This window comes from Heliangelus exortis, chromosome 7 (genome assembly GCF_036169615.1).
Source record: "Heliangelus exortis chromosome 7, bHelExo1.hap1, whole genome shotgun sequence".
Lineage (NCBI taxonomy): Eukaryota > Metazoa > Chordata > Aves > Apodiformes > Trochilidae > Heliangelus > Heliangelus exortis.
Genome location: NC_092428.1, coordinates 34,046,769 through 34,069,342, shown reverse-complemented (window position 1 = coordinate 34,069,342; position 22,574 = coordinate 34,046,769). Strand labels below are relative to the sequence as shown.

The window sequence follows — 22,574 nt, the reverse complement described above, 5'->3', positions numbered from 1 at the left end:
GAGGTATTCACCAGCTACCTGCCACCAGCATTTACCTTCCCTTGCCTACTTCATCCCTTGGTGAGTTTACCCCACTCATCTCCACCTCACCCACCACAGCCCCAGCCTCTCCTGTCCCGTGCAAAGCCAAACTTTGCCTTTTCCCCATTAACTGCCCCCCATTCCAGAGGCAGAGGGAGCAGGTTTTCCTACAGGAAAGGCAGAGCTCTCCCCACACAGCAGCAGAGTCCAATCCATGCTCCCCAGCAGTCAGGTTTTGGCTGGAATTGTTTCCCAGCCCATTCTGTGCAGCTTCCCCAGCCATGGGATGCTCTCCCCCCACACACACCCCCATGGCCAAAGCCCCCCAGCTCCTCAGAGCACAAACCCACCCAAAATCCCAGCTGGGGGGCAGGGAAGCCCCCACACCAACCCTCCCATTCCCCCTGCCCAGTCTGTATGGTACTGCAATGGACAGTGGGGTCATTACTCATCCTTAAACATCTAAAAGCAATGGATACGCAGAAGGACTGCAGCAACAAACCCAGAGTTCTTCAGCATTATTTTTTAATTGAATTTGAAGATCTTGACATTATGGTATCTTCAGTGGAAACACATTTCCACGTGTAGCATGTGTCTGGTGAAATACAGAGAGCACACAAGCTGCCTGTGTTCACTCCTGATTGCTTTCAGGGGGTAAGTTGTCTATTGCTCCAGTGTCACCTAGAAACAAGGAACTGTTCCAAGGGGTTCAGTTCCCCAGGAGGCCCTTTGCCATTAATTTTCTCCCTTCAGAATAGGCAGCAATTCACCACTTTCCTTCAGTTCCTGTAAGAAAATAAACACAGCAATTATTCTGGGTTTACATCTTGTGATGCTGCTGCTGTTTCAGCAGGGGCAGTGTACAGGGAAGGAAACCAGTCTGCTGGTTATGAAGGGAACCCACTAGAGGTCCCTCTTGACCAAGAGAATGAACATTCCTCATGTTGGATTTAAATTCTGTATCTAGTAAAGAGAGGAAATTTATTTACTGAAAAGATACTCCTGCCAATGAAGGGGTTGTTAGCAACCTTTCCAGTTAAAGCCCCTGGTCTATCTCCCACTAGACCTAATTCAAAATATATTTTAGGCATACACCAGATTTTATAACATCCAATATGCCTCCAACAAAATCCACTGACAGATTTAGCTATTACTACACATTAATACAAACAAGCCCATTCAAGATTTGTAAGAGTCCTAAATAAGCAGTTCTTGGCCATATTATCTTGATGATTTGAATTCAAATTACAAGGTTGTTATCTTACTGAAGAGACAGATAACACCAGGAAATGGTTTTAAAATAACACGTTGCAGAACATATATTCTTTTCCTACATCTCAAGAGCAGCAGCTGCCTCAACTTTATTTCATATTATGGAAAGCATTTTAAAATACTGACAACATTCATCTGCCCACACAAGTTAGTCAGTGGGAACTAAATGCAGTCTAACAATGCAAACAGACAAATTATATTTAAATTCCAGTGAGAGAAGTATTTTGCAGCATCTCTGCAATGCCCTAGACTATACTTACTGATCACTGAAATAACCCACACAGTTGTTAAATAAATAAAATTAAAGTAATCTATATAATTTAAGTAATACCAGTATTTTTAGAACTAAATGAGATTTATTGATTGTATCTTCCCAGGAGTTACAATGTCTGAGGAATTGGCTATAAAACATTCAGACAAGAATGGGCTCAGGAGTATTTGGGGTTTAGAACACTGTGCCTTCTCTGTTACAAAAATCAAAAACCACAGTAACAGATGCAGATCTATTTTTGTTGCTTCAGGGTCTGTTCAAACAACTACAATAAACCTTACTTTCTTCCAGGAACGAGACTGCTTGCTAGGAAAAAAATGTCTCGCCCACCTTATTTGAGAAAAGCAATGTCAGGAGTAAAACCAGGGAAGAGAAACCTGTAAAAATGCACCCACGGGGTAAAAATGGTCTTTACAGTAACAGGAACTGACTGCTGTCAAGAAAATACATTTCACTGCTAAATCTCAGCATATGAGAATGCTGGAGATTTAGGGCTCCTTCCAACTGTATGCTGAGCTAATAGAAGTGGCAGTAAAAGCAACCAAGTAATTCAAGCTCTGGGGCCACTCTGCAGGAATTTCTGTGAGTTGTGAGCAGAAAACAGTTTTAAACAATTTACATCTCCAAAAAGATTCTCCCATTCCTACCTTAACAATATCCAGCCCCCCGACCAGCTCTCCCTTCACATATAGCTGGGGATATGTTGGCCAGTTGGAGAAGGTCTTTAATCCTTGTCGTACCTAAGGAAAAGAGCATGGCAGGTCAAGAGCATGGCAGGTCAAGAGCATGGCAGGTCAAGAGCATGGCAGGTCAAGAGCATGGCAGGTCAAGAACATGGCAGGTCAAGAACATGGCAGGTCAAGAACATGGCAGGTCAAGAACATGGCAGGTCAAGAACATGGCAGGTCAAGAACATGGCAGGTCAAGAACATGGCAGGTCAAGAACATGGCAGGTCAAGAACATGGCAGGTCAAGAACATGGCAGGTCAAGAACATGGCAGGTCAAGAACATGGCAGGTCAAGAACATGGCAGGTCAAGAACATGGCAGGTCAAGAACATGGCAGGTCAAGAACATGGCAGGTCAAGAACATGGCAGGTCAAGAACATGGCAGGTCAAGAACATGGCAGGTCAAGAACATGGCAGGTCAAGAACATGGCAGGTCAAGAACATGGCAGGTCAAGAACATGGCAGGTCAAGAGCATGGCAGGTCAAGAGCATGGCAGGTCAAGAGCATGGCAGGTCAAGAGCATGGCAGGTCAAGAGCATGGCAGGTCAAGAGCATGGCAGGCAAAGAGCATGGCAGGCAAAGAGCATGGCAGGCAAAGAGCATGGCAGGCAAAGAACATGGCAGGCAAAGAACATGGCAGGCAAAGAACATGGCAGGCAAAGAACATGGCAGGCAAAGAGCATGGCAGGCAAAGAGCATGGCAGGCAAAGAGCATGGCAGGCAAAGAACATGGCAGGCAAAGAACATGGCAGGCAAAGAGCATGGCAGGCAAAGAACATGGCAGGCAAAGAACATTAAATGTTAACTTCAACCTCTGTAAAAGTAACACTGAAATCCTCAGTGCTGGATAAAACTTCATTACCTCTTCATCCTCCAGTATGTCAAACGTCTCATAATCAACCCTGGGAAACAAAACAAAACCAAGAAAATCAGTGCCACGTGGTCAGTGAGAAGGAACAATTTCCAAGGTGTATTTTGATACAGAGTTATCTCCAAAAGCTCACTCTAACCTCTGGTCATCAAGACGACTGCTTAACCTCTACCCAGCAGTACAAATGGGACAGGAGTTTATTCAAAGGAAGATGATACTGATCTCTGCCACTACAGAGAGAAGAGCTTTGAAGAGGAAAACTGAGGCCAGGTAACATGAGAGGCTCCAAGATTAAGGAAACAGATCAGGAGGGACTGCTCCTAAGCAGAGCTGCTTATCAGAGGGGAAGGATTTCTTTCATGTCAGCAATCACAGCCAAAAAAAAAAAAAAAAAAAAAAAAATTCACTGTTGGAATAAGCTCCTCAATCCAAGCAAGACAATCACTACAAGGTAGTGGTGAACCAGCCCAGTACAGCACACACACCACATTTGACTTGGTATCAAACTAGTGCAGTAGTGATTTACACTATGGGGTAGTACAGAAGGATACTTTAGAATACTCTTAAACAAGGAAAATTATGTTTGGGGAAGTCTTCTACCAATATATTCCAAGCTCTTAAATTTTAAAATGTGGTTTTTAAAACAGAGCTGGCTTCCCACATTAAATACAATTTTAAAAATTTTAAAAATTAAAACACTTACATACCCTGTACTATTTATGATTTCTATAATTTGCTTGCTGAATCCACATCTTGCCATCTAAAATGCAAGACAAGCATGTTAAAACATGTATCTCCTTTATTTAATCCACAAAACTCCAAGTCCTCAAGCTACACTAAAGCTATTACCAATTTATTACCAGAGATGACCCTGCTGAATGAGCAATACTCCTAATCTTTTTTTTATTCTTCTTCATATTCTTTGAGCTTTAAACAGAACTGGATTTCCCCTTATGTAGTCTGACAAAGTAAATGAAAACTCTGAGAATTCAGAGCACTTCCTCACTTGTGGTGTGAAATGATAAAGGGTCAATCTGTTTGCCAGGTTTGGAAACCCTATCTTGAAAACTACTGGGGCCAAAAGGCAAAGCTGCAGGTAGGATGTGTATAAAAGCCTTCCATGCATTTGTGAGAGAGAGAGATGTTTTATTCCAAGACATATGTACCCTTTCATTTCCATTCTGGAGAGAGTAGCAGCTTAGGGTCAACAGATAAATAGGTTGCATGTACAGTAACTCCCAACTGGAATTAATAATTGAAGGTATCTACTGCAAACTGACAGTGTAAGGACACAGAAGATTCATCATCTTTCAGACATTGCATTTTCAACCCAGACCATCCATCCTTATGGCTGATTTCACTGCACAGCTCAACCAGAGCCAAAATGTATTCTGCAGCTTGCCCAAACTCTTGTTTTCTGCAGGCAAGACAGGGGTTTTAAAGGAGACAGACATGCAGCTGTTTTTAAAACCTAAGCCCCACTCTCCCACCCCCTGTCCCAGTGAGCCAGCACATCCAGGGGCTTCCAGTGGCCTTGGCAGCACAACCCCCTGCCCCCTCAAAAGCATCAGGTGTTAATACACAGAGAAGAATCAGGGAACAAATGAGAAAATGAACTAGAAAAGCAAGTCATACAGCCACTAACTCCAGCTGTTGTTTAGGATACACCAGCCCAATGAAAAGGCTGAGCTAGGTGCCATTCAAGTTATTTTGACAGGAAGAATTGCAGTGTCCTGCTGTTTGAAAGGGAACAATTTATCCCCTGATGACTCTGTTTGAGCATGCCACACAAAACAATAGACTGACCTTCTGGTTTACAGTCATTTGTTATTATTTTAATCCTGTGAGCAGTTGTCTGCCTTCACTATCTTTATTTCAGTGAGGAGGATAATTAAGTGCAGCTTAAGAGACACCAGGCACAGCCCATTCCATGCATGTGAGGAAAAGGCAGGGTCATTTGTGGTATGTGGCATTACACTTCAGCCTCAAAAACTGCAAGCAGCTTTTTTTAAAATGCAGTTGTAAAAGCACAATAAAGTCAGAAAAATTGAAAAGGACAGGACAGCCAATCCAATTATGTCAGCAGAGGGAAATTTCAAGAAACATGCATTCAGAAAAGTTTGGGCAACAAAGTGCATGCCTCAAGTAGGACAGGCACTGGGGCAAGCACTCAGAACATCAGAAGAAAATCCATTATCTGCACAGACAATCAATAACTGGGACCAAAAGGACATGCACAGTTCTTCCATCCATCCCTGAGCTGCAGTCAATGAACAGAGCTGACTGCAGGCAGCAGGGGCCTGGGTTTCACTCTAACACAGCTATCAGCATTTTAGCAGTGTGTTTCCACCAGGTAAAACAGGGACTAGGCAGCTTATAGCTTATTACCAAATAAAAAGATAAATAATAACTTCCCAGCACCACTGATTTACATTAAGCAAGGAAAAGAAGGTAACTGTCCTATTTTTTAAAATAGCTTAAATTTCATCTATTCTGCCACATAATCTTACCTCTTTGCTTCCCTTCATAAAGAGCATCACAGGAGCTTTGTTTATCAAGCCTTTAAGCCTGCAGAAGGCATGAAAAAGAACATAAAACAGCTTGGTCACTATCCCAAGGTTTGTTTCAACAGGGAAACAAATGCAAAAAGTGGAAACATAGCAAATTACAGCTTTCCCAAATGCATTTAAAGCATTATTACAAGCAATTCTATTCATTTAATTGCTTACAGTGACTCCAGTGAACGAATTTGTACCATCCTGTTGCTTTCAGAGCAACACTTTACTCTAGATTAGCCTCTGAGTATCAAGCAGCAGTAAGTCTGAGAAACCAAGATGGAGTGTTTTAAATGCAATGTCTGTATTTAGTGACATTCTGCTCTCTCATATTTCTGATCCTCCAAGTGAGGATGTCTCTTGCAGACACAGAGCCACCCCTGTTGTCCATCAGGCCTAAGATCTATGGACTCACCACTACTGACATCCAGGAATAGATCTGCTCTGCCCTGGCCACTTTTGGTCTACACCTCCAAAACCCTCAGACACTCTCCCTTCCTTTCAGGAAAGGCTTTCTGTGACAAATGATGGAAAAAATCAGCAAAGATTCCTGTCCAACAGGTTTCTTGCTAAGGGCAAACTATCATCTGCAAAAAGCAAAGCAGGGGATGGCATTTGGCTTGACCTGCACGATGCAAAAAGTCTGGAGAGCTCAGATCTTTGCAAAAGAATCAAGATTCTGTTCCATGCACCTCTGCATATAGAAACTTCACAACATTTTTTCCAACCAAGTGGTCTCCAGATTTAAAAAGCAAGAGCAAAACTAATGGCTACAGCAAGGGTGAGCTACAGTAACCTGAGCTGGTTCTCAGGCTGCCAGATCTGTTTTGTGAAACTAAGCTGACTTCCAGAGTCCATTTTCAAGATGCAGTTAATTGATGGGAAGAGATCAAACACTGAGCAAGGAACATAATTTAGCATTAAATAGAATCACTTTTCAAATTACCTTCTTTCCTCAAAAGGATGAAGCAAAGCAAAATCTATGTATAAATTCAATAAAGTTTCAGCTTGTGCAAGTTTCCAAAAAGGAAGAGACTGGAGAAAGCTTTCTAAAATAAGGCTTTAAAAGGCCATGTCAAGACAATTTCATCTTTACCCATAATTTAATCTCCAAATGCAAAGGGCAGTGATTTTTTTTTGTGTGTGTGTGGCCTTGGTGAAACAATTTACAAATTACCCTAGCAGAAGGTAAACCTCAGCCACAGAGCAAATTAAAAGGAAATTAATAAACACACAACTGTGAAAATATAGATTATTACCATATCCAAATAGTTTGCATTATATTATTTCTCCACTGTGTTGAGAGGGCTAAAGAACCAGAGCCAATCACCCCTAGAGTGCTGTAAAACTGCTCTAACCACTGCCAAGAGGGAATCTATGCTAACACATTTGCCTCCTAGGTACAGGCCACCTTCCTTGGAACACCAGCCCCCCTTCACATCTCTTAATGGCACTATTCACATAAAAACTAGAAAAAACCCCACATCTACCAGCAACTCCTCAAACAGAATGAGTTGTCAGGTATCTGGAGTTTGACTGCCTGGGGCACATCAGAATTTCAAACAAGAGCAAATCTTCACATGGGAAGGTTAAAGGAGGACAAACTGGATTCTAGATGTTACATCTGGTTCAGGAAGCAACACACTTCCCATTGCTGCAGCATGAATTCATCCTGCCAAAGTGAAAAACAGAACTGAAGCACATGAGTAACCTAGAAAAATGAGGAGACAAACCTAGATGTTTTCTCCAGTGACATCAGTTATCAAGTCTACCCCAAGTAGAGCCAACAGAAATCACTAATGTTTAAAAGATTGTTTTTCCAGTTATCTTTAAATAATAAATTCTTAAAAGACAGACAAGAAGGAATCTATGTATTTCTGCTGTAATTAAATATTAACAAACTAGAACAATGCTAAGTAGAGCCTACTGGAACAGTAGAGCTTCATGCATACATAGCAGAATAGCTTTATATGAAATTATGTTTACTGTAAAGAAAACAGAACATATTAAACAACTGCAGGATTTCTGTAATGAAAGAAAATCTTGACATACTTCTGATAAAGTCCAAGAACAGGAATTTATACAGGAGGTTTTGTCCTGTACACATGAGCATACAGGAAACCTGAGAAGCAAACACCCTTAACATAAGGACATAATACACCTCACCTGTCCTCCAACTTCTGTGCCTTGGGACAGATTGTGTCCAGTTCTCCAGATGCCTCTAGCTCCTAGGGGGATTGAGGAGAAGACAAATCAGACACAAAAAGCATGAAAAACATGTCTGTGACAACTAACAAGGTTAAGAGTTCCTCAGTTTCTAACCTTGACAATATCAAGTCCACCTATCAGCTCTCCAGCTACGTAGAGCTGTGGGTAGGTTGGCCAGTTAGAGTATGTTTTCAGCCCCTGACGAACTTCTTCATCAGAGAAAATATCAAAACTGCTAAATGAAACACCATGTTTGTTCAGGATCTCCACCATTTGCTTGCTGAAACCTGCAGACACAAAGAGAGGAATTACACATCATTTTAAACAAAGCATCCCCATGTCTGTGCTAAACCTCACTCGCTTCAAAAAATGCAGTTCTTCTAGATGGCAAGTTCAATACAGCTCTGGTGTGTTATTATTTGCTCTGTCAATATCCTCAAATATAATAAAGGGACAAAAAACATTTACTATGGGATTACAAGTGCATAGACAGCTTGGTAAGCCAGGTTTAGAGAGCTACACAGTGAGTAACCTACATGTAAGTGTTTCTTTTATTCCATCTCACAATTAAAGCAAAGTCAAATGCATCCCTTATTCTGTTTTTTCCAGCTTTTTCATTCAGCATTCATAAAGAAGAAAAGCTCCATGACCACAGCAGCACCTTCAGCAGCCTTCTTTTCACTTCTCCAACTGCACATCAGTTACTCTGCTTGCCCACTTCTTCACACTCCTACTTGGGAACTTCTACACCAGCTAAAACAGAGGCTGACACCCAATGTGGGAACCAGGATTTAAACCCACTGCTGTGTCACTGGTTTAACTTAGAAACTTGGGTTTTATGGTTTCTACCATTCTTGTTTTCAAAGCATGGCCTTTCCCACTCCATGGTAAAAGGCAGATTTCTTTTTATTTTTTTAAACCCTTGATGTTCACATGAGTACTTAATACTGTTTTGCTGCCCCTGTGACACTTTCACACCATGTTTTATTTTCCTTTATGACAGATCTTCATGATGTCCTGTTCTGACAACTCTGTCCCACCAGGATGTTAAGCACTAAATATCATGATGTAATCAGCCAAATTTATTATGTGGCCAATCTTAGAAGAAAAGCTTCTCCTCCCTGTAGCCAAGCATCTTTTTATTCAGAAAATCATCACTTAATTTGTAGAATGTTAGATGTTAACATTTCAGAATTTTCAGTCTATAATCACCTAGATATCACACCAGAGTGAACCCCCCACAAAATTCAACTTCCAAACAATGCTCCTTCTATCTATTCTATTTTCAATTCACCACTCATTAAAGCAAAAGATTGCTTTTGAAGAGTTTCTGTAGAGGTTAATGTTTTAAAAAACAGTTTATGTTCTTTTAAAAAGAAAACAAACTAAAAGAACAGAACACACACACCACACCCAATTGGGCTGTACCCTTCACATCAACAAGTCCATTCCTTAGAGAGCAACCTGAAAGGAAGGAAACCTCAGACTGATATTATCAAGTATTCCAGCTCCTGCCACTCTTGCTTTCATGCACATCCCTCTGAAGAAAATAAAAGCCTCCTCAGCAATCCCATCATATGGTTTGCAAAAAGAATCCATGATAATTTGTCCATAAATCAACGTGATGATAATGCCTGTTTTACATCTTTGCCAACTCATTCTACTGCAATCCTTGCAATCCTTCCATTTCCCTCAAAGAATTCCAACAACTGCTGTACAGATAAATGAAAACCTCTAATAAATGATTAAAAAAGGAGACAATGCTTAAAGGCCTTAATAAAGGAAAAATAAAAAAGATTTAAATGGGAAAAAAGAGCCCAAGTGCCATAGAAGAATAACCTTTGATTTCAGCTTGCAAGACCACCTATTAGTTTCTGAAATATGGATTTTTACTGCAGTTTTCATGATCTGCAATTTATTGAGATATGAAGTAGCAGTATTTATACGTATGGCATCTTAAGTTGCTTTTCTTTCTACAACTGAAGTGTTAAGTTCATGTACAGCCTGAAGTAAAACACAGAATCTCAAATTTTTCATACATCTGGGAGTTCATTAGTAAACAGCTAAAGGCTGATTGCTGATGGTTACTCCATAGCCAATATATTAACTCATTTCTACTGTAAGGAACTGGGGGGGGAAGCTTTATTTTAGCTGTAGGCAACTGCATGCAAACCAGAAAGATTGATTGGTTGTGTTTCATTTTGAAGGGTTATGGTAGCAGTCTGGAAGTGTTATGCTGAGGGATAAAATGCCAGAACAGCTTTACTTTCATAACAAAAGATTTAGGTCACATTTCTGAAGAAACGCCACACATGCATTACAGGGAATAATTCAACTGCTAACCACACGCTTTAAGCAGTTATCTGGATGATCACAAATGCCACTCCAGATTCTGCACCAATAAAATCAATGACAGAATTGATGAGGCAAACCAACAAACACCTCCACAGCCCAAATGAATCCTCTGAAGTAACACAGCCTGGGTAGCAACCACACACACTGCCAGGCACCCAGAGCCCAGGGCACCAGCCTTCCTTTACACTGAGCTGGCTTTTCCACTGAAATCAGGAACTACAAAAAGACCCCAAAATACACTGCTGGATAGGGTTCCCTCTACTTGCCAGCTGCACTGGAGACTGGAGTGCAAGTCTGTTATTTGTGTCAGAACAGATACAATACAAAAATATCTTCACCTTTAAACAAGCCCGGCTCCTTTAAAGATAAACTTCAAAGGCAGGCAAGGATTACACTCCAAAGAGATGACATGGAAAGTGCTGGTTGCCAAAACAGAGCCCCCAGAGCCCAGAGAACAAGAGAGAGCATAACCAAGAGCTGCCAAGAGTACTGCTGGGTCAGGCAGTCCCCAGCCTACATCAGTGTGGCTCTGCTGTTAACCTCTTGCAGCCCACCACAGAAGACCCTACAAAACTAGTTCTGCACTGCAGCTTCATGGGACTGAAAATTTGGGGTTTTAACACCTGCTCATGTGCTTTCCATGCAGAGGAGCACTTCAAGTTAGCGAGTAACCAAGCGCTCAGAACAGTGAGCAAGGGTTAAGAGCCCTAGGTTTAAAACACAACAAACAAAAAAGGATAAAAGGATTTCCACTGCAGCAGAAACACACACTACTGGTCTTTCAATTTGACCAGCTAGGATAGTCTTGTTTTTTTTTTCCAAATGGCAACAGTCATCCCAGATACTATTCTATTCTTGTTACTTCTTGAACTGAACCTTCCTCTTCAGACTATTTGACATTGTCAATGTCTGTACCCTGATGCACAAATTACATCATGAGTAAACACTGAGCTACCACAGAAAAAGCCTCCTCGCTCAGTGTCAGCACTGCCCATCACATATTCTTTAGAAAGCCCCCTACCACCTCTGTGATTCCATTTCCAGAATTTCACTAAGGCAACAGCAGCTGTGCAGCTGCACACAAGGCAACAGCAGCTGTGCAGCTGCACACAAGGCAACAGCAGCTGTGCAGCTGCACACAAGGCAACAGCAGCTGTGCAGCTGCACACAAGGCAACAGCAGCTGTGCAGCTGCACACAAGGCAACAGCAGTGCTGCAGCTGCACACAAGGCAGCAGCAGTGCTGCAGCTGCACACAAGGCAACAGCAACTGTGCAGCTGCACACAAGGCAACAGCAGCTGTGCAGCTGCACACAAGGCAACAGCAGCTGTGCAGCTGCACACAAGGCAACAGCAGTGCTGCAGCTGCACACAAGGCAACAGCAGTGCTGCAGCTGCACACAAGGCAACAGCAGTGCTGCAGCTGCACACAAGGCAACAGCAGTGCTGCAGCTGCACACAAGGCAACAGCAGTGCTGCAGCTGCACACAAGGCAACAGCAGTGCTGCAGCTGCACACAAGCAACAGGACAATATTTGCCCTCAAGCTCCCGGGTGTGCAAGATGCTGCTGGGCTGCATCTCCCCAAACCCGAGGAAATTCCACAACTATCTCAAGGCAAGTGCTGCCCCGTTGAACACCAACTCCAGCTCATCCTTACCACAGCGAGGTTCTTTTGGAGAGCCTTTCATGAAGAGCATGCAGGGGGCAGCAGTGATGAGCTTCCTGAGCCTCACGTTCAGGTCTTCCTTGGCACCGCCGCTGGGGACAGCAGGCACCGAGCTGCCGGACCCGTGGCGCTGCACCTTTTTGGTCAGCTCTGGGGCGTGGGCACCATCTAATCTGTCGATTTTCTGAGAATTCTAAGGAAACCAAAGCAAAGGCTCGTGTTAAAGGATTAAATTCAGAATTTGTACCGTAATAAAGCTAAACACCACCGTATAAAGTATGGATTTTCAGACACGGGGTGGATTGGTGGATTGATCTCCTGGCCAGGCTTTAGTGCCAAGATTCAGAGTTCTGCTGGCTGCCTACTCAATGCCAGAAAATCTGCTACTAGAGGAATCTATTACAGAAAATATTTTTAATTTTATCATCATGGGCAAACATGACCCAAGACCACCTATCATTTCTACCAAGAGATTATTTACTTGGGGTTTTGCCATGTTGTAGAAGTTAGATGAGGAAACGCTACTGAAATTTTTGATCCAGTGCAAGTTATAACAAATAAAGAAAAAACATGTAAGAATCACAAAGAAATTAGGAACCTCTGAAGTACTGCATTTAAAGTATAAGAATAATTTCCATCTTCTTTATTAAATTTCACTGGATAGACTTAAATCAGATACATAAACCTCTTCACTGAGAAAGTTCTGAAGGTTCTGCTCTTTTGGCAGCAGTATTAAAAAAGCATGTATATTAAGAGCCCACATGGAATTCATTTTCTCTTAAACCCATACTCTCTTACCTTAAAGAATAAGAATGTTGGAACAGAAGTAATTTCGTATTTTTCAGAGACTTCAGGCAAAGCTTCAGCTTCCAGCTAAAAAAAAAAAAGAAACAAACCAAAAAAAAAAAAAAAAAAAAAAAAACCCAGAAAAAATATTACTTCCATAATCTTCTTTAAAGTTTGACTGTGGGTGTCAATCCTGTCCAGAATGTTCTTATAGACATTTTATACATTTAAAAAGGATTTGATGCAGAAATTTGTGACACATTTGCATTTAAATGAGACTCACTGGTTTGGCTTGTAGTCCAGTGAGTCTACACTGTGTCAAAACAGGTTCAGAGGTTTTTATTTTGTTGCACATTTCAAAAGATGCCTGGAGGCTGCGAATAAAATTTTTGGTGCACTAGTGACCTAGTAAATTTTCAATCATATGCAGCTACTACTATATTGAAATCCATAAATCATTGACCCCAGTTATGTCATGATTACAGTGCTTATTTTCTGCCCACAGCGATTCTTACTGTTTGCTCTATTGACTAATTTCAAGGGGCAGTACATCATGACTGACATTTGCAGCCTTCTGCAAATTATATAGAAAAAAAGGAGTGTTTCTTCAATAAGCTATTGATGTCTAGTAAATTCTATTTTTAACTCCTGCAAGGCTACTGAGTATCGAGTGGCAACCTCGTTGAGATTATTGGTTCTAATTTTATCCAACATTCAATTGTGTGCCTGCAAATTATACAATGCAGTAATTTGCCAAGAAAAGACATGCTTTAATTATCTCAAATCTGTGATTTGCTGAGTGTAGGCCAAATGCTTACTTGAATGACAAGGTATAGTACAAGGAGTTTTAAGACACTAACTCTGAAAGACCTGCAGAGCTAAGGATTAAGAAAGCGGTGATAGATCAAAATGTTTCAAACAGAAACCTGCAATTCTGTGTACAGCAGGAGAAGTCTTCCAAATTCTTATTCCACAAACCACTGAGTGAATAACAAGCACCAAGAGAGCTACCTAACAGTACAAGCTCCTGCTCAGCCCTCTCCAGTCTTAGGCATTTGAGAAAATACCATGACTGGCCTCAGTACCACCCCAAGTGTAGTGAGGCTCTGAACAGTTCAGTACTACAGCATTTTTCTTTTTTGCTTTGCTCCAGCTGTGCAGGCTCTTAGTGAACTCACTAAATACAGATGCAACTCAGTAGAGCAAACCTAAACCAGGCTTCACCCCTCCTCCTGCAAATCAATGCACCAGCAGGATCAACTGAGAAGCTAAAGCTATGAAATGAAAGCTGGAAATAGATCCCAATTACCTATTCTCCTCTGTGTGGCAAACTCCTAAATGACTTCTACCTATAATAATACTTTTCTTCTCCAGCAAAATTTCCTACTTACTCTGGTTCCACTCTGGTGAGGTTCACACATTCAGAGCAAATTTAATTTCATGGTCAGTAACTTGCTCATATGGGTACGAACTACCCAAAACATTGTTTCCAACTCCTTCTGGATACAGTCACTTTCTTTTACCCAAGCTAACTCCTAAGAGTTAGGCTATGCAACCACTCAAATGAGAAACTGCATTTAGAAAGATTTCAATATTTATTGACAGTTTTGCAGTTCATTTCATTATTCCATAGCTCTACTCTAGAATATGACTGCTCATGATTTACAAGGCAGTAACCAGTCCTGGTCACCTGTAGCCATGGTTCTTGTCAATTAACAGGGGGACTGGCTATCCTGAAATACAGACCAAAATCCCACAAAGAACTTAAAAAAAAAAAAAAAAAAAAAAAATCAAACACATTCCTCGTGGAGAACAGTAGCTTTTTGCCTCTAAACAAAGGTAAAATCATCAAGGGGAGGGGCTGAGGAAAAGGAGGTGCCATTATCCTAATTCTGCAACACTTGATCAGTTCAGAACCTTGTTACTAGAAATTAAATCACAGCTGAAAAATAAGGGCTATAAATCCATTCATGTTTATAACAATAAAGAGAACAGAGTTTTCAAGCTTCCTTGAGCCTACTAAGAGCTATAGCAACCCTATATAAAATTTAAACATCTTGAATTTTTGAAATGTTGAAAATTAAGTCTTTTGAAACTAATAAATACTACCATTAAAACAGTTCTGTCCTGTCTTAAAGAGAGAAATACCAACTGAATCATTAAAAACCCACAGAACCTGAAGCCTGTAAGAAATCAAACTAAACAGCTCACACCCAGCTGGCTGCTCCATTACTCCCTGCCCTCATAATCACAGAGGTGTCTCATTAACAAGAGAAATCTGTTTTAAACCAAGTGGCATGGTGATGTAGTGCATTCATTTTTCCCTCCACACTGGTTCTCCCAGTAAGTTGTGCCAACAACCTCACAAAACTGCAGCATCTCATTTGTGCTTATACCATCCAGCACTGCACCACTGTCACCTGAGAGTGACAATGTTGCATACTTAGATTTATCTTCCTTTCAACTTCAGGAAGATTACTGATCATCTTCAGCATCAGACAGAAAATCTCTCCAAGTCCTGAGATCTATTTAGCTAACCAATAACATCATGGCAACAAATGAAACCTCCAGAACTGAACAGAACACCCTTGTTGCCACATTAATCTCATATCCAGGGATATAAAAATCATGCTTTAAAAATACAGCTACCTATAGGATTAAAGGACTGAAACATTGCAGCCACAGAGAAATGTATAAGCCAATTCGTTAGGTGGAGTAGCTAATTAAAAATAACCTTCATTACATCTTAGGAGACTGATCTTTTTCCCCCCCTTTTTTTTGTCTTTAAACAGCACAACACAATGAAGGTGCTATTGAAGAACTTGCATCTCAAAGATTTTTTGATGCATCTCTTCCAGATGTTCAACTGGCATCCTTAAACATGAAGCCATAAAGAACCTTGAAGAACAACTTTACCCATATTTTGTAAAACTTCTACTTTGTAATTAACAGCTCTACTCTGTTTAAAACAAGCTCAGCTGCCTCACTTACCTTCACAAACCTAACCTGCAGGTGTTCCTTTGCTAGTGCTGCTATAACATCATTCATCTGAGCACACTGAGGAGCCCATGGTGCCCAGAAGTGGACAACTACAAGGGACCTGTGAAAAAAAAAAAAAAAAAAAATTAGAATCTATGAGCTTGTTTTTCCAAAACAATTCTAAAGGTTTTGGTGGAAATATAAACAGAATAGCCTCTTTTTTTTTTTTTTTTAAATCATCACATCATGAGCAAGGTTATGGTTCTGATTTGAAAGCTGATTAAGACCAGCAGTTCACAGATTAGTGAAAAATGAAAGTAAGGAAAAAGGCAGGTTTATTTTCTGCAAGCACCAGCCTTGCAAAACTAGATCTGAGCTCAGAGCAGTTCATGCCATCTTCTCCAGGCTGCCATCTCCTGTATACAAGTCACCAACAGCAAGGAACCCAAAGGCAAACCAATTTTTAAGGACAACACAACAGCTGTGACACTTTGAACTGATTTCACTGCTCACAACCCACCCCAGTGTTTAAACCTCAGGAAAGGCTTACTGAAGGGATTTACTTTTTATTTACAAATAGGATTTGATAGGGACTCCTTGTCCAAGCTGACAGCCCCTCTCTCTGCTCAGCAAACCAGTTCCAAGAGGAAAGCTTCATGCAACCTCCTGGAGGAGAGCAGAGGAGGAGGCAGGTGACAGCTCAGGTAGCTCTGCCCGACCTCCCTGCAGCTGTCAGCTCACAGACACATTTTAATTAAGACTCTGGAGCCAGTGGGGACCTGTACTTGGAAGTGCTGTCCCCATGCTGCAACTGAAGGGGTTTTTGCCACAAAATAATGAGGTGAAAGTAATTAGGTAGGCAGGGGGGAATCATTTATATATATAAGAATACCCAGTCACAACAGACAGAGGGTTTTTAAATGGAAAAAGAAGCAGTAGTTCAATATTTCAGAAGACAGACACAGGTCTGATGCAGAAAATTACCCAAAGCTTTGCTCCAGAACTGGTTTTCCTGTACTTGCTCATCACATCCTTCATCTGAAATACCAAAAATGAGACCTCTTCCATTACACACTGACACTGATAAGAGCTCAGAAAAGTTGCTAAAAACGGATCAAGGATGAACAAAAAATACCTTTTTGTTTTTAAATCAAGCTTTATGACACAACACTCTGATCTACTGAGCTCTACCACAGCTTTTACAACCACAGAGACTGCAGGTGTCCATTTGCCACTCCAACTGCACAATGCCTGTACCTTTAAAAAAATGATTTGGACACCTGTCAGACTACAAAAAGGACAAAAAGACACTTCTCATGGCTAAAAGAAAGTGGAAGGAAGCAGAACAGAGAACAAAAAAGCAGTCTGGTGGCTCTGTGGCAGGCCAAAACTACCAAGAAGAGCCCAGTTTATTTCAGTGTGCAGAGCAGGGCACATCTGATCACAGAAATGTCACCTCGTGGCAGGCAAAGAAATGACCACATGGTTATTTAATCCTCCTCCCACCAGAGCCTGGCCTGCCCTCACCAAATACAGCTGCAATGCTCTTCATTTTATCTGCATCAAAAGTCTTCAGTTACACCAAAGAGGGTTTGTTGGGTTTTTTTTTGGGGGGGGGAGGGGTTGACAAATTTATTGACTTTCAGATTAATTTGGCAATTTGACTGCCCTCGTGGTATTTGAGCACTTTAAGATTGAAAACCAGCAAAATTCCAAATGTCAAGGACAGAAGAAAAGAGGGAGTTAGCAAAATGAAGCACGAGTGATTGTAAAAACAGTGTTTTTTATGTTCAGCAAAGATGTTTGAGGATTATAGCAAAGTTTTTTGCAAGTCCCAAAGTTTCTCTTCCTGTATCATTTATAGTTCACATTTTAGAATAAAGGTGTGGGCCACAAAAAGAAAAAACTTTTAACTTTTTTTAAACTTCAGTAGTAGAGGAAAAAATCGGGACATTTCATACATTTGCTGTGGAGAAATGAAAAACAAAGTCTTGTTTCAATAGTTTAGTCTAAAAAAAATATATATATATTATTGAAGCAGGCTCACAAATTATACCTTTAAAACAAAGAGTGTGTTGCCTGTAGAACCAAGATAGTAAGACATTCTCTGATAGGGATAGCTAGACAATGAGTACTCCACAGGTCACCTTCCTTTTGGGCCCAGACACAAGTATTTTTTAAGTATTTATAATCTTTCTGACAGGGAGCCCAAGTTATTTGGCTTTGTAAGATGATTCTCCTTGTTTCTAAGTAAAACAATAGATTGCAGACCAATAATAGAAGTGGTTCAGTAATTTTCAAGACCCTGATTATTCTTCTGCACCCACAACATCTAGGTACATTTTCAAAGACAAACTGAAATTTTCACATATTCCATAACACAAAGCTTACTAATAACGTGATGTCAGAAAAACTTAATTTTCTGAAACAAGAGCTCCCACAAACTGTCAAAATAAAAGTGCTGGCAGTTGCAGCTGATAAGGGATAATTCTATTACTTTTGGGAGGGGGGAAAAAGGCAGGAAAACAGCATGAGGTCTGGCCTTAAAAATTCGATGCATTTTTTTTTGCTTTAAGCTTTATCTTTCAAGAGAAAAATACACCTTTGAAGATTCTCATTTCCCCACTTTATTAAGTGAATGTTTACAACTACTTTTACACCACTAGTTTTCAAATTCACTTAATAATATATATTATAATATATATATAATAATATATTAAGTATCTTAAGTTAGACAATATATGTTCTTGAAGTTCTACTACGTTTCAGAAACCAGGAAATAATTTTTAAAATATGTGGGATTTGTTATGTTCTGTAGGCACAGGTTTGTTTGGTTTCTCAACAGTAACAAACCCTAAGCCAAATATTTACAAATTTAATCAGCTGAAGAGTTACCATTAATACCAACTCGTCTTAGAACCAAAATAATAAACATAAAATAATAAACATAAAAATTTCCATTAAAAAGAAACCTGAACCATGGTCTGTGGACAAAAAGAAAGAGAACTTCAATTATTACTGAAAATAACTTCAAAATACTTGTTCCTGAAGGCATTTTCATCTCAGTATGTGCATGAGAGAGAAAATCTCCTCTGGGATGTCCCCACACAGCAATTCAGTTGCAGAATAACTCCAGAAAGAAAAAATGGAAGTCATGCAGCAAGTTCCAAAGAATCCAGTCTCTTCTTCCCATCAACACTTATCACCGTTTCCTTTCAGAATGTTATGGCAGCAGTTCCACCATCCTTTTTAAATCACTCGTTTAATCTGTTTTCTCTCCTGATTCACTCAAAGGCCACTTGCTGATGTGGAGATGGTTGTGACACAGCACCTTGGTTTGAGCCCCAGGAAAATGCACACTCAGCCAATGGATTAAAAGAATACTGAGTACTCCACCTTTCATTCAGCAAAACAAACCAGAAAAGCTCGCTGCCAAACCTGTCTTTTTGTAACTGCTGAATTAATTATTGCAATTTGTTCCTGACAAAGGAGGGAAAAAACCTTGCAGTTTTTCCTCAAACCTCCCAAAACCTTGCAGTTTCCCCAAGGCCTCCAATAGCAGCCCCAGGGGCTACAGAGAACCAGGGGCCCATCCTGAGGGGTACCCATAGAAAGAGGCCAATTAATCTTTGTTAGAGCAAAAATAAAACAAATAAACAGCTTAAGGAGAAACCCGCCCTGCTGCATGAGGGATGAAGGCTTTACTTCTGTATTTCTTCTCAATGAGCAACGTGATGCTGCAGGAATAAACTCCTTGGCTTTGCTGACCACTTATGGCTCAAGAAAGAAAAAAAATAACAACAAATCTTCTGCTGCACACAAATTCAGTTTCAATTCCACACACACACACGACGCAGCAGGTCCCGCAGCCCCCGGCCCAGAGCCTGAGGGAAGGAGCGCTCAGCACACAAGGCCCGGATGCCAGCCCAGAACCTGGGTTCGGTTCCCTTTCCCTTCAGGCTGCCCGCGGCAGTACCGGACCTGTTTTCCCCCCTCTCAGCACCGCGCTGCTCCCTCACAACGCGCGGAGCGACCGCCCCGCACCCCCCGCGCCCTTTCCTCATCGCCCCGCCCGTTCTGTCAGACCCGACACGACCCTGCCAGGCACTGCCAGCGGCAGCCCAGCTCCCTCGGCGCCCGGGAGGCCGCGTCCCGCTCCTCCCCACCCTCACCCCGCCGTCTCCCCGCCTCACCCGTCGTTCCGCTGCTGCAGGAGCCGCTGGAACTCCTCTGCGGACGCGGCCTCCGCCACCGCCCCCTCCGCCATGGCCGCGCTGCGGGGAAGGAGCGGGAGGGAGGAGCCGCCGCCTCACCTCAGGCACCGCGCATGCGTGTCCCGCCCGCGCAGGCGCCGGTGAGGGAGGCGGCGGCCACGTTGGGGATAGGGGAGGCGGAGGCGGGAGCTCCGCTCCTCGGGGTTATTGCGTTTAAATTGATACGGAGCCCCGGGAAAGGAAAGGGGTTTGTAGGGTGGGGTTTGTGGATGCCGCTTCCCCGCCTGCCGTCCTCGGGAGGGAGGTGGATCCCTGAATATGAACGTGAATTGGGCGCTCCTGTGTGCGGCAGAGCAGGGGTTTGGGTGCTGAGGTGTTTCCTGCGCGGGCTCGGTTATGTTCCTGGAAACAGCAGCCAAAAACAAAACCGTGAACTGGCTGATTCATTATGATCTTTTATGGGTGAGGAAAAGCAGTCCTCGTTTATATAAAATAGACCCATTTTTATGTGTCTGGGGTGTATTTTTAAGTAAAATGAAAAAGCTTACCCAGTTGATAGTCTGTGGATAGCAACAAGCTGCCTCAGACAACCAAAGTAAATCTCCATATCTTTGCTGGAGAGGTTTTTCTTGGGTCAGGTGTCCCCTGCAGAAGATCTGCATGTCTTCTGTTTCTGGCCTCTTAATTCCCACAGTGTCTTGGAAAGGTTTGCAAATGTTACTTCCTCTGCTTTGTTACTGAGCTCCTAAAGACTCCACCATTTGCATTTCTACTTCAGGCCACGAAGTCTTCACATCACAAGAAATTAATCACCTCACAGAATCATCCGTGTGGATTTACATGATTATTCTTCACAACTTCCTGAAGTGAGCTTTCATACCCCTCATCACCTCTCGACAAAGCTCAGCTGCTGCTTCTTCAGAATAACACCCGTGGAGGTGGAGAGCTGTACTCACCCAGAGGTACCTCTGAACTCCCTGGTTTCCATGTCAGAGGAGGCTTTCCCAGCACAGCTGCTGTTTGCAAAGTTTGCACCTGCACAACCGGACCCCCTGCCACATGCTGACACATCTAGATGGATGTGCCACAAAATGCCAGTTTCTTACAGTGCATCCTGGTCCAAACACAGGAATCTGGAATGGGAAGTCAGTCTGCAGTGCTGGCAAGACTCATAAACAGGGTCTGGGGGTGGAACTGGAAGAGGTGGCTCTGAAATAATTAAATGAGTCTGATTTCATGTGAATGGACTTGGGTCGGGTTCAAGCCCTGAAATGACTTATGCATCAGATGTGCTGCAAACTGGATTACCTAGATTTAGGGTTATTTTTCTATCAGGTGTGCCAAATTCTACATTAAAGAAAAAAAGAGCCTGTAGATTATTTTTGTGTGATACACCCTCAGGCTCAAGGAATGTGACAGAGCACATACTGTAAGTACAAGTGGATCCCTGGTGAAGAATAAGCTTTAGAAGGAATGAATGCCAGGGATAGCTTGACAGTAAGTATACCCTCCTGCAAAGCAGTTTGATCCAGCAGAGCAGAAAGTGAGGATACACCCAGCAAAAATGAAGGAGTTGGACATTACCTGGAATTTCAGCAGTGCTAGAGAGCAATGAACACTGCTGGATTCTGCTCAGTTACATCTCCTCCCTTGCATTTTGATTTCCTCCTTTGGAAGGAGATAAGGGGTGCAGAAGATACCTTGGCTTCATCAAAGAAGAGTCATCCTCCAGAAAAGAATCTTCTGCTGATCTTCTCAGAATTAAAGTGAAAGTTCCTGCCTCTTGTGGATTGCTGAGCTTTCTGTGTGGCCAGCTCTGAGGTGGGAGCCCGTGGGAATGTTTCTGGTCTTCTTCTGTCACAAGAGGGAGTTTGCAGATGATCCTTGGAGGCTTCTGAATGACTCTCTCTTGAGCCAAGCCGAGGTGTTCTGGTCAGCTCAGTGCTCAGTCCTTGCTGCTCAGAGCTGTGGGTTATCCCTTGGCTTTCATAATGCACACAGTGCTGGGCATGAGGCAGTTCCTAGCTCTAATTTCCACGTGGCTAATGAGCTTTGCTGGGACTCGAGGGGAGTTTGGTTCTTTGGGAGAGATCTAAATACAAAATAAGCTGAAATCCCTGGTGGCAGCAGCCTTGCTCACGCTGGTACCTAAACAGCTGAACTGTTGCTGACACACACTGAACAGATAAAACCAGTTAGATGGTGGTTTTTCTGACCCTTGCTTCAGGTGGCACACAGGCAAAAGCCTTTTTACTCCTCCCTAGGAAGTATCTTTGTTTATTTTTATTTTTTTTCCATCTGCTGTCTCAAGTTTAACACTCTCCACTCCTTCCAGCCCCACACTGGTGCAGCCTCACTGTACCTCCATCCAGGTTGTGCTCTTCCATGTTTTGTCACTCCAGCAGCCTGCAGGCAGAGAAATGAGACTCTAAATCACATATGTGAACACAAAAATAAAAAAAATAAAATAATAAAAATAAAAAAGCCAAACACGCCTCCCAAAAAAACCTTATAAAAGGAAAACAAACAAAAAAACCCAAAGAAACCACCAAACAACAACAACAAAAAAACCCCAAACTGGGATAATATTTTCCTGTTGCCTTTAAACAAGAAATCCAAAGGGAAAACCGAAGCCTACGCTGCACT

At 42.0% G+C, this 22,574-nt stretch overlaps 1 protein-coding gene across 1 annotated transcript; it reads right to left on the bottom strand.

The window, feature by feature from the left end:
• Positions 1-529: 529 nt before the first annotated feature.
• GLRX3 (glutaredoxin 3) lies at positions 530-20,041 on the bottom strand. The gene is made up of 11 exons (XM_071749709.1): positions 19,908-20,041; positions 15,727-15,835; positions 12,748-12,822; positions 11,941-12,142; positions 8,042-8,214; positions 7,886-7,947; positions 5,675-5,732; positions 3,872-3,924; positions 3,156-3,195; positions 2,212-2,304; positions 530-807 (listed from the first exon to the last, which is right to left on the bottom strand). Exons 1-11 carry the CDS (start codon positions 19,979-19,981, stop codon positions 757-759), a joined length of 990 nt encoding a protein of 329 aa, XP_071605810.1. The 5' UTR covers positions 19,982-20,041; the 3' UTR covers positions 530-756.
• Between the last annotated feature and the right edge of the window lie 2,533 nt (positions 20,042-22,574).

Excerpts from the sequence above, each read along its gene's own strand:
- GLRX3 (XM_071749709.1), bottom strand. The coding sequence starts at position 19,981 with ATGGCGGAGGGGGCGGTGGCGGAGGCCGCGTCCGCAGAGGAGTTCCAG. Across the intron at positions 3,196-3,871 it reads GAAATCATAAATAGTACAGG|GGTTGATTATGAGACGTTTG; the intron begins GTATGTAAGTGT and ends TTTGTTTCCCAG. Across the intron at positions 2,305-3,155 it reads ACATACTGGAGGATGAAGAG|GTACGACAAGGATTAAAGAC; the intron begins GTAATGAAGTTT and ends TCTTTTCCTTAG.